General features: G+C 51.7%; 1 protein-coding gene across 2 annotated transcripts in view; it reads right to left on the bottom strand.

The window, feature by feature from the left end:
• The window catches only part of MYO7A (myosin VIIA), a 100,333-nt gene that overhangs the window by 6,128 nt on the left and 70,955 nt on the right, over positions 1-23,250 (bottom strand). The window contains exons 31-46 of one of the 2 annotated variants that reach the window (XM_066369237.1): positions 22,827-23,054; positions 21,389-21,559; positions 19,695-19,812; positions 18,867-18,993; positions 17,515-17,798; positions 16,389-16,579; positions 15,639-15,763; positions 14,883-15,039; positions 13,922-14,076; positions 12,588-12,743; positions 11,626-11,731; positions 10,350-10,463; positions 9,325-9,412; positions 9,045-9,151; positions 1,270-1,455; positions 722-838 (exon numbers count right to left, since the gene is read on the bottom strand). In XM_066369237.1, the coding sequence (XP_066225334.1) occupies positions 722-838; positions 1,270-1,455; positions 9,045-9,151; positions 9,325-9,412; positions 10,350-10,463; positions 11,626-11,731; positions 12,588-12,743; positions 13,922-14,076; positions 14,883-15,039; positions 15,639-15,763; positions 16,389-16,579; positions 17,515-17,798; positions 18,867-18,993; positions 19,695-19,812; positions 21,389-21,559; positions 22,827-23,054 (2,430 nt within the window). The remainder of the gene's footprint in view (positions 1-721; positions 839-1,269; positions 1,456-9,044; positions 9,152-9,324; positions 9,413-10,349; positions 10,464-11,625; positions 11,732-12,587; positions 12,744-13,921; positions 14,077-14,882; positions 15,040-15,638; positions 15,764-16,388; positions 16,580-17,514; positions 17,799-18,866; positions 18,994-19,694; positions 19,813-21,388; positions 21,560-22,826; positions 23,055-23,250) is intronic. The other variant, XM_066369245.1, reaches the window with a different exon arrangement.

Here is a 23,250-nt window from a genome sequence, read left to right as displayed (position 1 = left end):
CAGGCTTCTCTGAAGGCCTCCATGCTAGGTGTGGAACAAGCCATCCGGACCTATCCCTTTACCCTCTCATGCCAACCTCTTCACCATTCTCCTGCCTCTGGTCATGCGCCTGAGATCCACCCCTCACCCTGCAGTCAGAGTAGACTTACTTCCAGCCCCATCATTCTTGTTCAGAGCCGTCCAAGGCTGGCCATCGCCTGCGGGGAAGACTCCTCACCTGCTGGCCAACCTGCCTCCCACCGCAGTCTGCTCACCTCACACCCTATGCCATCCACACTTAACCTCTTGTTCTTTTTGCCCAAGCCTGAGCTCTCACACCTCTGAGTCTTGCTCAGGCTAGCTGCCAGGATCATTCTCCCCAGGGTCTCCCTGGAAAGTTCAGGTGTTACCTACTCCAGGAAGCCTCCTCAGATTTTACAGTCTGGGTAGGCCTCCCTGGCTCTGCCACCTCGACAAGAGCTCCCCACAGATTATCCTCTGTGATTCTGGCCTGTTTTCAGATCCACTGCCGCTGCCTGGCTGACCACTGGTTTCTCTGTCCCAGGACTGAGTCCAGGCTCAGCACTCCCCTGAGGCAAGCCGGAGGGTATGTCCCCCTTTCCTGGCGAGGGCAGGTGGCAAGGTCGACTGTGTTCCCCACAGTCCTGGGAGGAGTTTCTGAGCCTTCTCATCCCCCCTTCTTACCTCCTTCCTCCACCCTGTGAAGCTGCCCACAGCGTACCTTCACCTCAAAAAAGGCTGAGCCAAAGGTGGGCCACTTGAAAATGAGCTTCAGGAAGGCTAGCTTGGCCTCCTCCTTGGACTTCCCTGCATGCTTGTTGAAGTAGGCGACGATGGACTGCAGGGAGAGGGAGGGTCAGAGTCCTCTCCCCGCCCCTCCTGCCCCTGTCAGCGGCTGTCCTGGGCCTCGGAGGGCCAGGCATAGTATGGTGGTCCTGCAGGCCATAATGGGCAACCCTCCTTATCCCAGTAAATGGATTCCTGCCCTCCCCCAAGCAAGCAGGCCAACAAGTATCAAGTAAAGTCAGGAGACCACGGTCACCATGGAAACCAAGATGGAAAATTACAGCAAAGTGGCCAGCTGAATTCTTCGCCTTAAAGACTAGATACTAAAGCAGGCGGAGAGGGACTGGGAGGGTGAACCTATCACACACAGGGCCATAGGAGACATGTCCCTGGGCTGTCGGCCAGCCCCTGCCCCCCTCACCCTTGGGATGCCCAGAAACCCATTGTGAGGGACCCTATTTCCACTGCCCCCACCATGCTCACCCGCTTCCAGTCATCAGGTGCGACCTGCCGGATGAGGTCCTGGGGCACCAGCTCCCGGAGCAGCTTCGGGATGCTGGGGAAGTAGGACTTGTCCTCCTCGAACTTGACCCTGTAGATCAGTGCTCCCAACTGCAGCACCTCCTCCCGTGTGCACTTGTGGTAGCCTCGGAGATACTTGGGCAACTCCTGCCAGAGACGGAGCAGGTCACAGGAGGGAGGGACTTGGAGGAAGTGGACTCCTTCCCTACCACCCTGAGGCCGGGCCTGCTGCCTTGCCCCACAGCAAGGCCCAGCCGCTTCTCCAGCCTCAGCTGACACTGCTCCTCAGGGACAGTTCAGGAAAAGAGCAATTATGCCCACACAGATTAAGCACGTTGCAGTTTAAAGACAGAGCTGTATATGAATACTATGTCACTTCCCCTCATAACAGTCCAGCAAAGTGAACAGCAGCACTTCGAAAATGAAGAAACTTAGAGTGACCAGACCAGCTGGTAGACCTGAGACCATTCTGCACCCCTGCATCCCAGGCCTGTTCTCTGTTGGGAAAAGCCCCCCAGGATGGCCTTCTTCCACTGTGGTCCCTGGAGACGGGCTGGTTTTAGCAGCAGCACCAGCCCATCCCCGACCTTGAACTTTTAGACCCAGAACCGGAGTAACTAAGAATGAGGAGTTCCTCTGGCAACTCAAAGCAAAGATGAAGCCCCTAAAGGGTTTTACAGCTGTCTTATTTGAAGCACAGGGATACTGAGGCTGGCTTGAGGACATAATACAAGTCAGAAACCTGAGTCAATTATTATCCACCCACCTTTTCATCTACTCATACATGCCTACCTACCACCTATCTGCCCGCCTATACCCATTCATCCATCTATTAACCCAGCCATATGGGTCTACTCCCTCATATCCATTTCCCACCCATTGCTCCATTTGTTCACACATCCACCCACCTACCCTCCTACCCACTTACCCATTCACCTGCCCATCCACCAATATTGAACCCATAAATTCATTTACCGCCCTTCTCCCATCCATTCACGGAGTCACTGATTCACATATTTACCCATCCATCAAGCCAACAAATATTTATTGAACATCTACTATGAGCCAAGCCCTTTAAGCAACAACATATACCCCCCCTTACTCCTGTAGTCAAGGCAAGAACAGACATTAATCATTACAGTGAATCAATTCCAATCTTTGAAGGAATTGTTCTCAGTGCTATAAGAACATAAAATGAGGTGACCTGATATAGTCTTGGGGAAGGGGTTAGACTTCCCTTAAGATGACTGGTGAAAAACAGTCTGAAGGTTCCTCAATAAATTAAATATAAAACTGCCTTATGGCCCTGGCCGGTTGGCTCAGCGGTAGAGCGTCGGCCTAGCGTGCGGAGGACCCAGGTTCGATTCCCGGCCAGGGCACATAGGAGAAGCGCCCATTTGCTTCTCCACCCCTCCGCCGCGCCTTCCTCTCTGTCTCTCTCTTCCCCTCCCGCAGCCAAGGCTCCATTGGAGCAAAGATGGCCCAGGCGCTGGGGATGGCTCTGTGGCCTCTGCCCCAGGCGCTAGAGTGGCTCTGGTCGCAATATGGCGACGCCCAGGATGGTCGCAACATGGCGACGCCCAGGATGGGCAGAGCATCGCCCCCTGGTGGGCAGAGCGTCGCCCCATGGTGGGCGTGCCGGGTGGATCCCGGTCGGGCGCATGCGGGAGTCTGTCTGACTGTCTCTCCCTGTTTCCAGCTTCAGAAAAGAAAATGCAAAAAAAAAAACAAAAAAAAAAACTGCCTTATGATCCAGCAATTTTACTTCTGGGTATATATCCAAAGAAACTCAAAACACTAATTTGAAAATATATGCACCCTTATGTTCACTGTGGTGTTATTTACAATAGCCAAGCTATGGAAGCAACATAAAAATCCATTGGATTTTTAAAAATGGATTTTTAAAAGCTGTGAGATACACACACACACACACACACAGCAGAATATTACTCAGTTACAAAAAAAGAATGAAATCTTACCACCTGTGACAACATGGATGGGCTAAGAGGGCATTATGCTAAGTGAAATAAATCAGGCAGAAAAAGACAAATACCACATGGTTTGCCTCATATGTGAAATCTAATAAACACTAGAAATGAACAAACAAAACAGAAAAGTCTTATAATTATAGAGAAGAGCCTGATAGTTTCCAGAGAGGGGAGGTTTGGGAACTGAGTAAAAAAGGTAAAAGGATTAAGGAGAACAAATTGGTAGTTACAAAACAGTCACAAAGATGTAAAGTACAGAATAGAGAATATAGTAATACTGTAATAACTGTGTGTGGTGTCAGGTGGCTGCTGGAAATATCAGAGGGAACACTTTGTAAAGTATAAGTATCTAGTCACTATGCTGTACATCTGAAACTAAACAATATAATATTGAATGTAACTGTAATAGGAAAAAACAAGAGAAGATATTTGAATCCACATCTAAACGCTCAGTAGGTAAAGAGGGAAAGAGCTGAGACAACCTGTCAAAAGTGAACTTGAGCATATCTGACAATGCTGACTACAAGACAACAAAGGTAATCAGAGACAAAGACAGTCTTTTCATAATGATAAAAGGAACATTGTATCAAGAAGACATAACACTTCTTAATATATATGCACTGAAACATATATGTAAGACATGTACTAACTCATCTAAAAATAGAAAAAGACAAAAACACAATCATACATGGAGCTCTCAACACACCATTGATGGTTCTAGATCGTTCAACCAAATAGAAAATCAATAAAGAAATATTGGCCTTAAATGAAGCACTAGAACAAATGGACATAATAGACACCTACAGGACATTTCATCCCAGATCCTCAAAATATACATTTTTCTCCAGTGTACATGGAATAGACCATATGTTGGGTCACAAAACTAACATTAAGAAATTCAGATACATTGAAATTATACTAAGCACATTCTCTGACCATAAGGCTTTGGAATCAGAATTCAATTTCGAAAAAGAAGTAAAGAAACCCACAAAAATGTGGAAATTAAACAGCATACTCCTAAAAAATGACTGGGTCAAAGAAGAAATAAAAGCAGAGATCAAAAGATATATACAGACAAAAATGACAACACAAAATTTCTGGGATGCAGCAAAAGCAATAATAAGAGAGAAGTTCATGGCCCTGGCAGGTTGGCTCAGTGGTAGAGCGCCAGCCTGGTGTGCAGGAGTCCCAGGTTCGATTCCTGGCCAGGGCACACAGGAGAAGCACCATCTGCTTCTCCACCCCTCCCCCTCTTCTTTCTCTCTATCTCTTCTCCTCCTGCAGCCAGGGCTCCATTGGAGCAAGGTTGGCCCGGGCGCTGAGGATGGCTCTATGGCCTTTGCCTCAGGCGCTAGAATGGCTCTGGTTGCAACAGAGTGATGCCCCAGGTGGGCAGAGCATTGCCCCCTGGTGGGAATGCCAGGTGGATCCCGGTCAAGCGCATGCAGGAATCTGTCTGACTGCCTCCCCGTTTCCAACTTCAGAAAAATACAAAAAAAAAGAGAGAGAAGTTCATATCACTACAGGCTTATATCAAGAAACGAGAGAGAGCCCAAGTAAACAACTTAACATCACATCTTAAGGAACTAGAAAAAGAAGAACAAAGGCAACCCAAAACCAGCAGAAGAAAGAAAATAGTAAAAATTATGACAGAACTAAATGAAATAAAAACAAAAAACTATAAAAATTAATACACAAAGAACTGGTTCTTTGAAAAGATCAATAAAATTGACAACCCCCGGCAAGACTCCCTAAGGAAAAAAGAGAAAAACTCATATAAACAAAATCTGAAATGAAAGAGAGAAATTACCACAGATATTGTAGATATACAAAAGATCATTGTAGAATACTATAAAAAAAACTATATGCCACCAAATTCAACAGTATAGAAGAAATGGATAAATTCCTAGAACTATACAATCTTCCTAGACTGAGTCACAAAGAAATGGAAAGCCTAAATGGATCCATAAACAGGGAGGAAATAGAAACAACTATCAAAATCCTCCCCAAAAATAAAAGTCCAGGACCAGACAGCTACACTAGTGAATTCTACCAAACATTCACAGAAGGTCTGGTTCTTATACTTCTAAAGTCTTTCAAAAAATCAAAGAAGCAATACTTCCAAACACATTTTATGAAGCTAACATAACCCACATATCAAATCCTGGCAAGGACAATACAAAAAAGAAAACTACAGACCAATATTTGTAATGAATACAGATGCAAAAATCCTAAACAAAATGCTAACAAATTGAATACAACAACACATTTAAAAAAATAACACATCACAATCAAGTAGGATTTATCCCAGGAGCACAAGGATGGTTCAACATAGGTAAATTAATTACATAATTCACTATATCAACAAAACAGAGAACAAAATTCATATGATTCCATCAATAGATGCAGAGAAGGCATTCGATAAGATACAATATCTTTTTATGTCTAAAACACTCAATAAAATGAGTATATAAGAAAAATACCTCAACATAATAAAGGCCATATATGACAAACCATCAGCTAATATCATACTAAATGGTAAAAAAACTGAAAGCTTTTTCTCTAAAATCAGGAACAAGACGTTGCCCACTCTCTCCATTCCAGAGCAATCAGACAAGAGAAAGAAATAAAAAGTATTTATATTGGAAAAGAAGAAGTAAAGGTTTCACTTTTTGCAGATGACATGATCCTGTATATAGAAAACCCCAAAGACTCTACAGAAAGACTATTAGAAACAATAGACCAATATACAGTAAGGTCACAGGATACAAAATTAATATACAGAAGTCTATTGCCTTCATATATGCCAACAATGAAACTTCGGAAAATGAACTAAAAAAATAATCCCTTTTACAGTTGCAACAAAAAATAAAATACCTAGGAATAAACATAACAATGAATGTAAAGGAACTATATACTGAAAACTACAAAGTATTATTAAAAGAAATCAAAAAAGTCACAATGAAATGGAAAAATATCCCATGTTCATGGATAAGAAGAATAAATATCGTTAAAATGACCATATTACCCAAAGCAATATACAAATTTAATGCAATTGTCATCAAAATCCCAATGTCATTTTTTAATGAAATGGAACAAAAAATCACCAGGTTTACATGGAACCATAAAAAAACTTGAATAACCAAAGCAATCCTGAGAAATAAAGCCAGAGACATTACAATACCTGACTTCAAATTATACTACAGAGCCATGATAATCAAAACAGCATGGTATTGGCAGAAAAATAGACACACAGACCAATGAAACAGAATTGAAAGCCCAGAAATAAAACCACATATGTATGGGCAAATCATCTTTGAAAAGGAGCCAAAAACACACAATGGAAAAAAGAAAGCCTCTTTCAATAAATGGTGCTAGGAAAATTGGAAAGACATATGCAAAAGAATGAAACGTGACTACAGTTTGTCCCCTTGCACAAAAATTAATTCAAAATGGATCAAAGACCTAAATATAAGATCTGAAACAATAAATTACATAAAAGAAAACATAGGTACTAAACTCATGGACCTTGGCCGTAGAGAACATTTTATGAATTTGACTCCAAAGGCAAGGGAAATAAAGGCAATAATAAATGAATAGGACTATATCAAACTAAGAAGCTTCTGCACAGTGAAAGAAACTGACAACAAAACAAAGAGGCAGCCAACTAAATAGGAGATGATATTTGCAAACAACAGGTCCGATGAGGGGTTAATATCCAAAATATGTAAAGAACTCACAAAACTCAGCAACAAACAAGCAAATAATCCAATCAAAATAGGGAAAGGACATAAAGAGATGCTGCTCCCAAGAAGAAATACAAATGGCCAACACATATATGAAAAAATGCTCATATTCACTAGCTATTAGAGAAATGCAAATCAAAACTGCAATGAGATACCATTTTATTCCTGTTAGGTTGGCTATTATCAACAAGACAGGTAATAACAAGTGTTGCAGAGGCTGTGGAGAAAAGGAACCCTCATTCACTGCTGATGGGAATATAAATTAGTACAACCATTATGAAAAAAGTATGGTGGTTCCTCAAAACAAGAATAGAATTACTGTATGACCCAGCATCCCTCTACTGGGTATATACCCCCAGAACTCTAAAACATAGGTACATAAAGACATATGCACCCCCATGTTCATCGCAGCATTATTTCTAGTGGCCAAGACATGGAAACACTCAAAGTACCCTTTGATAGAGGATTGAATAAAGATGTGGTACATATATACAATGGAATACTACTCAGCCATAAGAAATGATAACATAGTATCATTTACAACAACATGGACGGACCTTGATAACATTATATACTGAGTAAAATAAGTAAATCAGAAAAAAACTAAAAACTGTATGATTCCACAATAGGTGGGATACAATAATTGAGACTCATGGAGATAGATAAGAGTGCAGTGGTTACCAGGGGGAGGGGAGATGTTATGGGGAGTTGGGGGAAGGGTATAAAGAAGGACAAATATAAGGTGACAGAGGATGATTTGACTTTGGGTGATGGATATACAACCTAATCGACTTCAAATGATGTGAAGATGTTTACCTGAAATCTATGTACTCTTGTTGATTAATGTCACCCTGTTAAATTTAATTTTCTAAGTTAAAAAAAAAAGTAAACTAGTGAATTGAAAAATGTAGCTGGAGGGAACTGAGCAAAGGGGTGTGGGTACAAGTCAAAGCAGCAGAGTAGGTAGGGCACCCCATACAGGGCCAGCTAGGATTTGGGGTTCTACCCTGAGAGTAATGGGAAGCCACTGAGAGGATCTGGAAAGCATGACCACCCTGTGGAGAACAGATTGAACGGAGACAAAGACAGACGGGGAAATCAGAGAAAAGGTTACCAGCTTCACACAGAGGAGAGAAGATGGTGGACTGACCCAAGCTGGTAGGGGTGATGGATAGGTGTGTATAGATTTTAGATATATTCATGACGTAAAGCCAAGTGAATGATTTGGGAGGTAGGAAGTGAGGGCGAGGAAGATGTTAAGGCTGACTTGAGTTTCCATTTCGTGGAAACTGGTAGTCGCCAGTGCCATTCACTAAATGGGAAGGGCTGGGGAGGCTCTGGGGAGAGGCAGAGCCCAGATTTGAAGGCCAGCCCTTCGGACTCCAGGACAAGGTTCTCCCACCACGATAGCCTGATCCTGCCTCCCCTGCTCTTCCCTGCATCCTGGGCTGTCTCTCACACAGAATGGTAAACCCGCTAGCCCAGAAGAGATCACTGAGTCTGCAGTAAGGAAGTCCTGGAATCAAACCCCAGTTCCATCATGTGATCTCTCTGTGTCTGTTTCTCCCTCTTTAAAATGGGAACAACATGGCTACTTCTTGGGGTCTGTCTGGAGGACAGAATGAGTAAAAATTATAATAGAAGCTCATCATGTGAGCCTACAGACTTGTGCCCGTGCTAGAAAACATTTACATTTCACAGCAAGGCCTTGGATGCACTCCAATTCAGAAGATAGCCTCTCACCAAGGGAAGGGCCTGGGAAGGTGGGGTTTGAAAGCTGAAAAGAAGCTACCAACCCCTGAGGGTTGGAGGGCTGGGAAAGAGAAGGATCTGAGGTTGAGGCTGGGCCACCCCCCAGGGGTTGGGAGACTCCCAATAGGAATCTCTTCACGGCTGTGCTGTTACAGATTCCGCCCCCGGCAAGGACAGCAGGTCTGTGCTTTTTCAAAGGACACAGGGCCACAGCACATGGAGGCAACAGCAGAGAGAGGCCCTGGCTCACCTGGTAGTAGTGAAAGATGGAATCAGCCATGGGGTCCTTCCCCGGCACTGTGGTGGTCCACAGCTTCTTCATGAAGAATACCTGGTAGGTGAGCGAGGGCAGGATTCCTGTGGCAGAGGGCAGCCAGTCTGTCACCCAGAGGGTCCCAGTACAAAGGTGCCCAGCACCAGCCCCGGAGGAGGCCCTAGCTCGGGGCCCACCCAGGTGGGCCTCATGGTATGGCGCTGAGCCAGCATTCCTGCTCTGTGTCAAATGATCCCGGGACCCAGCCTCAAGTTACCATCTTTGACGGGCCGCGCTTTCTTTATCCAGTCTGTCAGGTGTCGAACAAAGTCGAAGAAGAAGTCATTCTCAGGCACGCTGATGACCTAAGGACATGGAGGTTCTAGTCCATTCGTTTTAGTCTGAGCAAGCCCGAGTTTTCTGACTTTCCCACCCAAGGATTTCTTGGTGCCCCTTCTCCAGAAAGATGCCCTCTGGCAGCCAGAGGGGTGTCCACGTATTAGCTTCACCCTGTTCCACCAGGGCCTGTGGAGTGTCTCTCGAGCACAGGCTGCCCAGAGTGACTGTCATCCCATGCTGTCATTTAGCAGAGACCTACTGAACACTGCCCCAGGCCCTGGGGGAAAGGCTGAGAATGAGGCCCAGTTCCTGCCTTGGACATTTTCTGAAATCCGTGTTCTGCTCCTCCCACAAGCCCTAAGCAGCCCTGGGGCCAGGGCCCCACTGAGATCAGCTCTGGGTCCCCAGTGTGCGGCACAGGGAACGGGGAGCGAACAGCTGCGGGAGCACCTGAGCGGGCCGGGGAGCCTGCCCACGGCCAGGGGCTTGAACACCAGACAGAGGAGTGGGGGAGGCAACGCAGGAGGGTGTTAAGGCCCGAGTCCCCTCTCTGTGACCTTGGATAAATTCCGTAATCTTTCTAAGCCCCGGTTTTGTGATCTATGAGGAGGCTATGAGGTGGCCATAACCTTCCCTTCAAGGATTATTTCACAGGCTAATTGGCCTCAGCATGGCAGCTGAGGGCCCAGTGGATTCAAACCAGGAAAGTCCCTGTGTGGGTGGCAGGGGAGGAGCCTGCTGTGAGGCCATGCTGTGCCTGCCCCCGAGGAGAGATTTCAGGGCTGCTACACAGACTGGGCATTGCAGAGACGTGAGGAGACAGGCACAGTGGGCAGCCACACACAAGCGCTCTCTCCCTCCCTCCTTTGTCTCGCTCCACTCCCACTCCCACCCCATGAGCTGCTATGGCTCCAGCAAACTTCCCAACAGAGAGACTAAGAGCAAGTGATGCTCACTACCCACCTTGTCTGCAATTTTGACAAAGAGGCTGAATCCCTCGGAGGACTTGAGGAGCAGCCGGGCTGCGATGTTCTGGCAGAAGTCCTTGGCCTTGGTGCTGGACTCCACCTCAAAGGCCTGGGGGTGGGGGGGGGGTGGGGGCTCGCGTGGCTCTGGCATGGGTCCTCGCGCCCCTCTGGCTGTGCCTCCAACTAGACTGACCCCTCCCATGCAAGACATCCCCCTCTACGGGGACTCCCCATGCGTCCAGAACTAGGTGCAGCATTTAAGAAAAGGAAAGGGCCACTCCTGTCTGGGTCTTTTCAGATCACATCCTTCCCAGCCCTCCAAGCTGGGCTCGGCCTTGGGGCCCTGGGCCTGGTGAACAAGCATGAGCCACAGCAGAGGCCAAGGGGGCACAGACGGGGTGGCACGGGGCCACTGGAAGGAGAGAGACCAGAGAGAGAGGACAGCAAGTCCCTGAAAGGGCGAGGAGGAAAGAGGAAGGGGAAGCGGCCTGACTGGGGAGGGAGGATGCAGAGTCTGGGGAGGCTGAGATGCAGGGAGCAGTGCGATGGGGGTGGGGCTGCTCCATGGACCTTCCACCGGAGCAGGCAGGCGAGGATCTCGGAAAGTTTTTCTGTCCCATGACTGGAATCCTCCTGTGGTATTTCTGAATCTCTAGTCTCTAGACAAGTTGTAAAACTGCTTTTTCAAACTAAGTTTCAGTGTTGGACTTGTTTATCAGGGTGACAGGCTGTACTGAAATGGGGTAAGGAGTGCAGATCGGTAGGCAGCCCGACTGGACCGGCGTGACCAGAGACAAACAGAACCTCTGGACAAGGGGACCAGGGTGGTGGGACCCGCTAGTCAGGCCCGGTGAGGGGAGCAAGGCAGCGGTCTTCAGGAAAGTGGCTCAGAGCCATATATATGGGAAGCCTGGGGCTGAGGGGTAGGCAAACTGTGTCTAGAAACAGAACTGGCATCAGGGAGGTGGCACCAGCACAGAGCTCAGCTCAGAGGGAGGAAACACCATTGTTCCAAGGGACAGCCTCCTCAGAGAGAGGAGGGATGACCTTCTCAAGGAAGCTGCTCAAGGAGACGGGAGGTTGAACCAGAAACCCAAGAGCTCCTGACCCAGGGAGTCTGTGGCCTCTTGACTGAGCCCTGTGGGGCAGCGGGAAGGGGGCCGTTCTGGGGGTGGTGGCGGGGGGTGGGAGGAAGCATCAGGGCTGCCTCTGTCTCCCAGGGAGCCTGGTGTTTCGGGGTATCTATGGACCAAGAAGCCAGTGGTCCTCACCTCATCGGTGTCATCGGGAAAGTAGACCTTGTGGAATATCTGGGTGGTTTTGTGCTGGATGGCCTCTACCTCCACCAGGTGTGGGGGGTACTTCCGGGACCCGTTTCTAAAAACCGGGAGGTGGAGGGACAAAATCAGGAACCAGCAGCTTCAGAGGGAACTTATGGAGGCAGAATACCCCACTTCTAATCCCTGCCCATCACTTCCTACCAGGTGATAGTCACCTCCCCTCTCAGAGCCTCCCATTGCTCATCTGTGCAATGGGGATGATAACAGCACCCACCACACAGGGCTATGGAGGGGACCACGTGAAGACAAGGACATGAGTGGGCTTTTTGGAACATAAAGTGTGGTCAGGTGGCCCTGGCCGGTTGGCTCAGTGGTAGAGCATTGGCCTGGCGTGCAGGAGTCCCAGGTTCGATTCCTGGCCAGGGCACACAGGAGAGGCGCCCATCTGCTTCTCCCCCCCTCCACCCACTTCCTCTCTGTCTCTCTCTTCCCCTCCTGCAGCCAAGGCTCCATTGGAGCAAAGTTGGCCCGGGCGCTGAGGATGGCTCTATGGCCTCTGCCTCAGGCACTGGAATGGCTCTGGTTGCAACAGAGCGACTCCCAAGATGGGCAGAGCATCGCCCCCTGGTGGGCATGCCGGGTGGATCCCAGCCGGGCATATGCGGGAGTCTGACTGCCTCCCCGTTTCCAACTTCAGAAAAATACAAAAAAAAAAAAAAAGTGTGGTCAGGTATCTTCCTCCCTAACAGACTGGAAGGTATGAACCAAGCCCTTCTGAGCAACCAGTCTCTCAAACTATGCCCAGAATGGGCACTGATGCTGCAACTTGTGTCCAGCTGGCAGCTGTGGGACCCCACGGACAGGTCCCAGTTGCTGTGTGCTCATGTCCTCATCCCATGGGCCGGGAGCCCATCTCAGTGCCTGCTGCCTATGCCCCTTACAGACTGCTGTACCTCAGGGCTTTCTGGAGCCGCTGCAGGCAGTCGATGGCGAGTGGGCAGTGCTTTCGGGACTGTATGAAGCGCTGCACGTGGGGCAGGAGGATGTTGCTGGGAGGGAAGAGGCCCGTGCACAGCCAGAGCAGCTCCCAGCCTCGCTCCTCACTATACCTGCAGGAAGAGATGTAGGCACAGGGGTTGAGCACACCTGGGGCTGCACACTCCTCAGCTCTTCACACAGCAGCGCGTGCCTGGCCTGACCCCATCCCCGTCTGAGGATCAACACAGACCCACCTCCTGGATAGCTAGATCCAATTAGTGCTACTCAAGGTGTGGTCAGCCAACCTAGGCGGGGCCACACAGTTACTAGCCACATGGAGATCAGGTGTTAATGCCAGAATGAATGTCAGCTATGTCACCAAGCACTCTGTTTGGTTCAGCTAAGATTTTTTTTTTTTCTTAGCAAGACTTTCCTATGAAGGAAGCAGTGTGTGGTTTCTATTTTGGCAGAAGCTCTTTAATTCATCTATTCTTTGAGTAGCACTAAGATCAACCCCTGGGCTCCCCAGGCACCATTCCTAGCTCCTCCCTTGGAGGGCTCCTAGGAAGAGGAGGCATTTGACCTAGGCTTTGAAGGATGAGACAAATTCTGATACACAAACGAGATGAAAGATGAAAGGTTTTCCTGGCAGTAGGCATGGCACATACAAAGGTTTGTCAGTGTGAAAGCTCTGATGTGTGGCTCTAGAGTAAGAGATGTAGAGAGTGACACAGCTGGGGAGGGAATTGGGGGTCTGGGCATAAGGGGAGATGGTCAGGCTTCTTTCAGGCTCTGAGACTAGCATGTTCCTGCCCTCCCACTCTTGCAGTCATATGGCCCAGCAGGGAGAAGAAGGGGGCACCCTCTGGGGCCCAACACCTTTAGCCCACGAGGGTTTTCGGCCAGAGCTTTCAATTGACAACTAGCTCAGCCCAAGCCAGGGATGGGATATTTGCTAACGAGCTGAACCTGCAGGCAGGCGGACAGCCTGGGCTGGGCAGGGGGATCCAGAGGAGGCTCCAGCAGGGAGTGGCAGGAAGTGGGGAGGAGCTGGGACTGTTAAACTTGGAGGGCAGACTCAGAGGGCACAGCTGTTGCCTCTTGGTTCTTGACCCGCCTAGAGGTGGAGCTAGGACATGAGGGTACCTGAAGGTGGCAGGTGGCTCCCTGCTCTGAGTGAGGAAGGACTGCTGCCTCTGGAGGGAGGGAGCTTCCCATCACAACAGGTGCATGACCTTTAAGATTCCCACCTGCCGTGCACACCATGGATAGGGACTTGCCCTCTAACCTGTCCACCACCCCGGCTCACCTGATGTGGTTTTCGGTCAACTGCTTCAGGATCTGCACATACACCTCGTCCTTGAGGGGCTCGGCCTTCAGGGAGCCCTCAAAGATCTGGTCAGTTAGTTCGTTGACGGAGCGCGTCCTCTTGGATGGGTAGTCCCCCATGTACTTGAGCATGGCTGGGGAGCTGTCAAGGAGGGCTTGTAGGAAATGGGCCCACCACCCACCTGTCTCCTCAACTCCTCGGGCCCCCTCCTCAGGCCCCTGACCTCACACCCAAGGTGCTCACAGCAGCCAGGATGCACTGTTCAAACCACTAATCTGACTGTGCCAGCTCTGCCCAGTGGCTCCCCATGGCCTTGGGACACAGTCCAAACTTCTTAACAGGAGTTAGGAACCCTTCAGCCCACATCTTGAGATTCCCGTCTTGAATCTGCCCTGCAAGTGTGTGGTATTATTTTGTGCCGTCCAAACAGCCCTGATCTGTTTTGCCCCAGGGCCTTTGTGCATGCTGCTTCATCTGTCTGGTATACTCCCTACTCATCAGCCCTTTGGCTAATGCCTACTCAGTTTTCAGGTCTAGCCTTGATACCACTTCTTCTAGGAAGCCCTCCATGCTTTCCTCCAAGGCTAGGTCAGGTCATGGTACTGCCAACCCCATCATAGCACTGATAGTCAGCATATCTCCCCGGAGGCCAGGGGTTGGGTATGGTAACCACTGTGTTTCCATGCCTGGCCCAGCACTTGGCAGACTGTCAACCAAATAACAATCAGAAGAGACCATGGGTGAGGTGGCACCCTGCATGCTGTAAGGTAGCCAGCACATGGATAGAGCTGCTCCATCAGTGTTCCTCCACATCTGCCCAGGACCCAGCCGGACTCTCAGAAGGAAGTAGGGGTGCAGATGAGAGCCCTGGAGGCAGGGGCCTGGCCCCACCCTGCCTGGGGTCCCTTCCCACATCTCCCACGCCCTGGGTGTGGATATCGATGAAGGCCATGCAGGCCTCCTGCGAGAGCTCCTCGCTGCCCAGGATCTTCTTGAGCAGCGCCTGCTTGAGCGGCTCCCGTGTGTGGCTCCACAGCCGGTCCTTGCCTCGGGCCTTGGACACCATAACACGGCTCAGCGTGTGCTTGGGCGGAGGCCTGATATGGGACAGGGACAGTCAGTTGTGAGACCCACCACCATCTAGCCCCATTTCTGGAGGCCAAGGGAAGGGAACAGGCCACACTCTTCCCCTCTGCCTTGTGACCTGGGGCAATACCAGCCGTCCTGGGCCTTGCCTTCTCAGCTGGAAAACAAAGGCTAACGTAGCTTTGCCCCAGTCAGCCCCGCCACTCACCCCTGGTCCTCTCTGCTCCAACCTTGGCATGTGCTCCCCCCGAGACACTTTCTACACAGCTCAGCTCAGAGGCCACCTCCTCCAGGAAGACTCTCCACTGTACTCAGCAGCCCCATCACAATACTGAGTTCACGGAATCACGGCTGCCTGGGATTGTGCCCATCTCCCCACAAGGACAGTGAGCCATGAGTGCTAAGGACCCTGCCTGGGATGGGCACAGTCACGACCTCTTCAAGGAAGGAAGGAGATGACACCAGAAGGGTCGTCTCAACAGACAAAAACTGTCCTCTGGCGCTCTCTGACCCAGCTCTGTTCAGAGGTGGAGATGCTGTGATGTCCCCACCACAAAGTCACAGAAGGCTGCAGCTTGTCATCCCGGACCCTCTCCCCTTTCCTGGTCACCTGAAGTAGTCGTAGGAAAACTCTTCCAGCGTGTAGGGCTTGGCGCGCACCTCAGGATCTGGTGTTCGCTGCTGCAGGAGCCGGATAACATCCTGCCTCTGGTCAGGAGTCATGGTGACCAGGGCCTAGAGACAGAGAGACGGGGGGGCTCAGGTCCGCTCTCTGCCCGCGGCCCGGCCCGTGGGATCAACATGGGAAAGTCCAGAGCCTTCCAGACTGGGGCTGGGGAGACCGCCCCTGTGGGCGTGAGCCCTGTGCCCTGTGCCCGGGGGGTCCCTTTGCTCCTTGTGATCTCTGAAGTTACTGCTGCCTCCATCATGCTGGGCTCAGGACCCTCTCCTCAGGACCCTGTGTCTGGACCAGGGTGGGTCAGTCAGAAAAGCTGGACAAGTCAGGAGGAAACAGGATGAGAACTGTCCAGCGAGCAGGGAGCTGCCTGGAAAAGTTGAGCTGAGTTCTCAGTAATGGCTCAGGTGGCTTCAGAGACCCAGGGCCTCCCTTTCCCGCTGTGCCCTTTAGGAGAGAGCAAAATGATGTCCCTACCCCCACTCTCCTCCCATCCCCTGCCCTGGGCAGTTCCTCATTCGATGTAGTTTCTAGGCCCCTCTCCAGGTTTGACAGTTTTAAGTTCGTGGCCCCATCGGAGCCCCATGTCATCGTCACGGAAGCTGCAGGCCACATATCTATAATCCCCTGCTCAGACAGGGACAGGGGGCAAAGAGGGATTCAGGAGAAACCCCATCCACATACCGCAATCTCCCGTGGTGGCATGGTGACAGTGGGCATGACGTACACACAGTCAGTGGGGAAGTCCCCACGCTGCCTGGTCCGCTCGTTGATGCCATTGGCCCAGCCTGAGTTCATGACCTGCTCTCCTGTGTCGTGATCCAGGATGATGAGGTCTCCCTTGGCAAAGCTGAGGAAGCCTGACTCCTCACCCGCTGGGAGGCAGTGGTGAGAGGGGCCACATGTGGGGAGAGACAGAGTCTGGGTTGGAAAACCTTTATTTGGGTTAATGACCTATAAACCACTCCTCATGCTGAAGAACTGAAGCCCTGTCCCACTCATATCTGCTCACTGGTCACCCTGCCTCCACCTTGCTAGCCCTCCACACAGACATGGTCATCAGAGTTGACCCTCCCCTGCTCAAAAGCCTTCTGTGGCTCCCCACTGCCCTTAGGAGAAAGCCCACACCCGTTGACGTGCTCATAAGGCCTGTTGTGGGCTGGTCTTCCTGACATCTTCTCTCTCTCTTCTTGCCCCTCCCTCTTCTCCTCCAATCCAGCCAAACCAAATCCTGCAGTTCCCAGACACGGGCTTTGTCCAGCCTCTGTGCTTGGTCTGTGACCTACTCTTTGCCTCAAACACTCACACATATTTTCCTCCCTGAAGCCCAGGCTGCCTGGGGCCTCTCTTCTGGCTCCCACAGCCCCTGGGCTTCCTGGTCACTGTACTGTCACAGGGACTGTCACTGTCTGTTTCTACCCCCGTCCCCGCTGAGGGTCCCTTTCCCCTCTATCTTTTCAGTGCTCTGCCCAGGGCCTAGGAGGCTCAGGGGCCGCTCAGTCAGGGTGGTTGTTATTGCTGTCATTATTTGAAGATGGTGGGTACTTGGCGAACCCAGAGGAGGAACCCCTGATCTCACCTGGAGAAGGTAACAGGGGATAAGTATTTAAGTCCAAAGGAAGGAAAGGAGGGAGGGGAAGATTCCCCACAGAACACAGATGGGAGGCACAGAGTCTGGCAATCTGGTTCATTTGGAACTAAGGGTATCTGGGATGGACAGGTCACAGGCACTAGCAGCTTTAAACAGGCGTGTGATCTGCCCGAGGCCCCTGACTCCAGCGCCTGGCAGCCCGTGTCGGGAGCCACTCACCAGGGTTGGGGTTGTCCTGCAGGGCCACCACATATTTAGACCTCTTCCGGAGCCCCTCCAGAAAGATGACCACTAGGTCACGGATATCCTCGGCGTTGCTGGAGGTGAAGGTATACTCATCCCCTTTGATGGTGGCCAGTGTAAAGCTGGGGACTGTCAGTTTGGCTCCCCTGCAGGACCAACACGAAGAACAGGGCCCAGCCGGGGTCATTCCTGCCCAGCCCAAGTGAGACGAAGCACAGCCCAGGTCAGTGCAGCCCAGCGAGAGCAAGACACGGCACTCCCTGAAGGAGACCAAGGCCAGCCCAGTCAGACACGGCCTGACTAGAGACAGGCTAGCCTAGCCAAAGTGAGATATGATCCAGGTCATACAGAGCCCAGCCTGAGTCAAATATGGCCTGGCCAAAGTCTCACACAGTCAGAAGGAGGCCTACAGTAGCCTAGCCCACTTCCTCTTTGCTGTCTAACTCCTACTCACTTTTTAGTCTCAGCCTAGATACCCCTTCCTCCAGGAAGCCTTCCTTACCCTCCCACAGCCCTTATTACACTGGTCCTGCTTTAACATGACCTGTTTAATATCCATCTCCCCTCTCAACTGAAGCTTCAAGAGGGAGAGGACTAGGTTGTCACCACTTCATCCTTTGCACGTGGCACATGCCTGCTCAGAGCTGGCTGTGGTCCAACCCTGGCCCACACTGACACAGCCCAGAGATAATCCTACAAGCCCCAGAAGGGGGAGGCACAGCTGGGAAGGCCAGTCTATTCCAGGGACTCACCCTTACCCTAGCTCCCATATGCACCATGCTTTTCAATTACAAAGAGCTCTGCCACTGACCGCTGCATGCATTTGTCACCATGGTTACTGAAGGAAAGTATTAAGACCTCTATTTTAAGGATGAGGATGTGGAGCTGAGTGCCACCCACACCCAATTCTCAGGCAAGGATCTTTCTATACACACTGGACTGGCCCTGACTATCCTAACCACGTATGCCCATCTCAGAACCACCATTAATGCACTATAGAGCCCTAGCTCCCATGCCTGTTAGGAGAGGGAGTATTGCACAAACTGCTCAATGACACACGACCAGGACAGGGCACTGCATGCCTCTGCACCTCGGTGATGTCCTCTGTGAGGCGGAAGCTCCCCTTAAAGGCCCCGTGACCCGCAGGAGAGCTCCAGGAGCCCTGTCCTTCCCCCTTTGTCTGTCTGTGTCTCCCTCTGCCCCTCCGTGGTTCAGGCAGAGTTGAATCAGGACACCGCATGAGGCCCATCCCTGCCATGGTCTCTGTGCAGCTTCAACAGCTCCCTGCTCTGTGCTGAAGTGGGGGGGGGGGGAGAGCGGGGACTAACCTACTGCTGGACACAGCCATGATCTCGGGGAATGACAGCTCCAGAAGCACCTGTTCCTGCTCATCCACAAAGTAGACACCGGTCCAGTTGACAGCCACAATGACATCGTTTTTGGGAAGGCTGGGGCCTGAGGCAGAGACCAAAGCACTGAGAAGGAGGCCTCCCACTCCTGGGTCCAGCCCTGCCCAGTCCTCAAAATTGATATGTTGATATCCGTTTTACAGAAGTAGAAAGAGCCTCAGAGAGCACCACTCCCATGGAAGCCAAATCCCAGGGTGCCAGGGGAAGAGACTGCTGGACCCAGGACACTAGCTGTGAGTGCACGCCGTGGTCTTCGTGCAGCTTTGGACACGTCCCAGCCCTGCAGTGAGGCCGGGGGTCGGGAGCCCCAAGATTCCCACCTGATGTTTGGTGATTCTGTGAAGCTTGGCACTAGCACAGGCCCTGGCACAGAGCAGGTGCCCCAACATGACAGCCACTCCGGCTGAGCTAATGGCCTGTGCAGTTTTGTATCGGCCACATCCCCTCTCAGCTCATGGAGTCACCACAGCCCATACTCTGGGCCACCTTCTGCCGTAGGTGCTTTAATAATCTCAATATTCATTCATTTGTTCAACCCAGTGTGCCAGTGAGCACCTGCTGTGTGCCACAGAGCCCGGCAGAACTGTAGGAGGCAGGACCCACTCAGCACACTGACCTGGAGAGAACAAGCAGCCCCACGAGCAGGAGCCTGGCTGACGGGGGCGCCTGTCTCAGGCCATCCCCTCTCCCCACCACGGGCTGGAGTGAGGGTGGGAAGCAGTGTGGAGGCAGGAGGCCTGGGGGTACCTGAGAATTTGTAGGCTTCGTAAAACCTGGAGAAGAGCAAGGGCCACTTGAAGCGGGCGTAATTGACCACATCCTCCTTGACCTTTTGGGAATCAGTTCTCCTCTGGGCATAAATCCCCTGGAGGGGGACAGACAAGGACAGGGACAAAAAGATGTCGTATGCACTCTGTCTAGAAAGCAAATATCCCTGATCCCAGGCCAGGAACGGTCCTGGGGTACGGTGCCCTCCTGTGCATTGTGGCCTCACCCCATCCTGTCAGCCCCCAGCCACCCCATCACCTGCCCTCCTCTTACTCCATCCACATCAGCACTTACTAGGGAAATGCAGGGAGCTCCCGATTGACCAGAGCAACAGGAAAGCCCACATACCAGCCAGTGCAGGTGCAAGGAAGGGATGGGATTAGCAGCTGACCAGCTGTGAGGGGTGATTGAGAGGAGACTGCCAAGGGGTGAGAGATGGTGGGATGGAGGGGGAACAGAATCTCCTCTGGAGGAGGGAGGTGGGGAGGGGAGGCACTCAGCAGTGAGCCAGGCCTAGATGTAGAGGAGGTGCAGGGAGCCTTCAGGGAGGGGTGGGGACTTGTGGGCAGCTCGCCAGAGAAATCAAAGAGCTGGGCGGGAAGAGGCCAGGTGGCAAGGGGGTATGACTGCTGGTCTGTGAAGCCCTCTGGCAACTTGTGTGCAGAGACAATTCTGCTCTGACAACCAGGGCCTGGAGGTGGGGAGGCCTGGGGCCCCCTCCAGCAGCCAGGGTTTCCCACCCCCTCCCCAGCAGGCTACCCCCGCTCTACTTGGGCAGCCCCTTAGGCTGGAAGGGAGACACTCAGGGCTGGGGCCTGGGGCCTGGGGCCTGAAGCATGGGGGTTGATGGGGCCTGTACCTCAAGTTCCCCAAACAGGAAGATGGGCCAGAGTTCTTTCCGGCAGAGAGGAGGGTGCCCGTCCTAGAAGCTCCTCCAGAGTCCCCCAACACTCCTGAGCTGTAGCTCAGTTAGTGCCTGTGCAAGGCCATGAATGGGGACCCCCACACCCCAGGACCCACGGCTTCCCTCATGAGGCCACAGGGCTGAATGTGATCCCTCTCTGTCCCCGGAACCCAGGCCTGAGAAGATGACAGAAGATATGAATGAACTGATTTCTGTGCTGGACAAAGGCTGCTGGGAAGCAGAAGGTCAAGGGTGCCATCCTGCCCCTGCAGCCTGTGGACAGATGTCAGGTGAGAGCTGTGACTCCTTTTGTTTTTTTTTTTTTTTGGTTTTTTTGGTTTTCTTTTTTCCATTTTTCCAAAGCTGGAAACGGGGAGGCAGTTAGACAGACTCCCGCATGCGCCCGACCGGGATCCACCCAGCACGCCCATCAGGGGGCAATGCTCTGCCCCTCCCGGGCGTCGCTCTGTCGCATCCAGAGCCATTCTAGCACCTGAGGCAGAGGCCACAGAGCCATCCTCAGTGCCCGGGCCATCTTTGCTCCAATGGAGCCTCGCTGCGGGAGGGGAAGAGAGAGACAGAGAGGAAGGAGAGGGGGAGGGGTGGAGAAGCAGATGGGCGCTTCTCCTGTGTGCCCTGGCCGGGAATCGAATCCGGGTCCCCCGCACGCCAGGCCGACGCTCTACCACTGAGCCAACCGGCCAGGGCCATTACCCCTTGGCCCACATCACCAGGGAGCCCCACCTCCAGGCCCTCCCAACCCTCCTACCTTCTTGTGCGCAGCAATGGCCAGCTGGGCCCACTTCTCAAGTGTCTTCAGGGGCGTGATCTCGCGGTCAGGGATGTAGGTGGGCACGAGGTTCAGGAGGCGCTCCAGAATCATCTCAGAGCCGTAGTCCACAAAGTACTGCTGGGACGCCAGCTCGGCCAGGTCATCCTCCTAAGTTGGGGTTGGGGTGTGTGTGGAGATCACTCACACACCCTCTGGGAAGCCCTCTCAGACAGCCAAAGCCCCAGACCCCTGCCTCCTGCAGCTCAGCTCCTGGCTCCTGGTCCTCTTGTCTGTTTGAACCATGAGCTTCTTAAAGGCAGGGCCACATTCTTGCCTTCTGTTGGGTCCTCTCAGCACCAGAGGTACCCGAACTGACCCAGAGAGACCAGCCAGCCCATCGGTAAGGGGTCAGCCACTACATCCATCCACTTTAGCCCGGTGTGATATAGACTGGGGCTGACAAACAAGAGAATAGGCAGGGACTGCCCTGGACAGCGGGGGACCTGGGTACCGCTGGAGACTGTCAGAGTGAAGGGAATACATCACCGTTACCAACCCCATCACCATCATTGCACCCCTGGGACAATGTGTTGAACACCCCGTGGACCACAGTGCAGAGGCTGCCGAGAGCCAGGCGGGCACCAGGCAGCTGCCCTTCTCTGCCGGTGGCTGGTGCACAGCAGCCCCAGTGAGGCCTGCCTGGGGCTCCCCGCTTGCTGGCAGCGGGTGCAATAGAGAAAGGCTGTTGGGTGCCTTAAAGACAATAGATATTTTCTAACTAGTTCAAAGTATTAGTACAGAATTTTAGCAAATGGCTGTACTAATACATTCTGCCTAAATATCAGCTCTCTACCACTTCCACCAATACCACCATCATCGTCACTACCCTCACCTCCACCTACCCCATCACTACTCCCACCATTGCCACCACCACCAACAACCATCCCCTTCATTTCTATCACCTCCCTCCTCCTTCCTCCATCATAATCACCCATAGAACCATAAGTATCCTGAGAGCCATCCTCACCACCATCAAACACAAAACAACCAGGCCGCTTTTGTCCTCAGGAGATCAGGAGATAAAACCACACATTTGCAAAAACTCTGGTCTAATAAGTGATCTCTTAATCCTTTACAGAGCAATTTTCTAGACTAATTCAGAACAATGCAGCAAGTTTGAAGCATGCCCTTGGTCCCATGCACAATCACCATGGCAATGTGGGCACACCTGCCACGGGCGAACACAGGTTGTTCTTCAAAGAACCTCACTCCTATAGTGCTACATCCGCTACATCCTGGAGGAGCTTGGCTCATGCCCGCCCTCAGTCAGGCTAACATTAGCTAATGATGGACACAGACAGTAATATCAGCCCAAATTAGGAAAACAGACAGCTGTGAGCCAAGAAGCTCAGCTAGAAGATTTGCTGGCACCCACCTTCTCACACCTGTACTCCCCAAACTTGACCCCTCGCACCACCTGCTGGTAGATGAGATTGGTGGCCACATTGTCTTCTGAGGGGTTGTGCCAGGGCGTGAAGACCTCTTTGCGGAAGAAGAGCCTCCATGGGGCATTGCGCTCCTGGGCACCCTGCTCCTTGGCATACTGCTCACACTGGGAGATGGCATCCATGACGTGGTCACTGCCACTGCCCAGGGAGGACACCTGTGGGCACAGGGCTGGAGGTCACCCAGCGGAAGGCTGAATAAGCATGGAAGGACTACAAAGAGCCATCAAGGGGCCCACTGTTTTCATTCGGATGCAGAACCAAGGCTCAGAGAGAGGCAGGGAAGTGCCCAGGTCACCCTGGAGGCAGACCAGCACAGGTCCCTGGACCCCAGCCAAGGGCTCTGAGCTGGCA

Source organism: Saccopteryx leptura, chromosome 1, assembly GCF_036850995.1.
Source record: "Saccopteryx leptura isolate mSacLep1 chromosome 1, mSacLep1_pri_phased_curated, whole genome shotgun sequence".
In the NCBI taxonomy this organism is placed as follows: Eukaryota; Metazoa; Chordata; class Mammalia; order Chiroptera; family Emballonuridae; genus Saccopteryx; species Saccopteryx leptura.
Note: the sequence above shows the minus strand (reverse complement) of the source record. Positions and strands in the feature narration are given on the sequence as shown.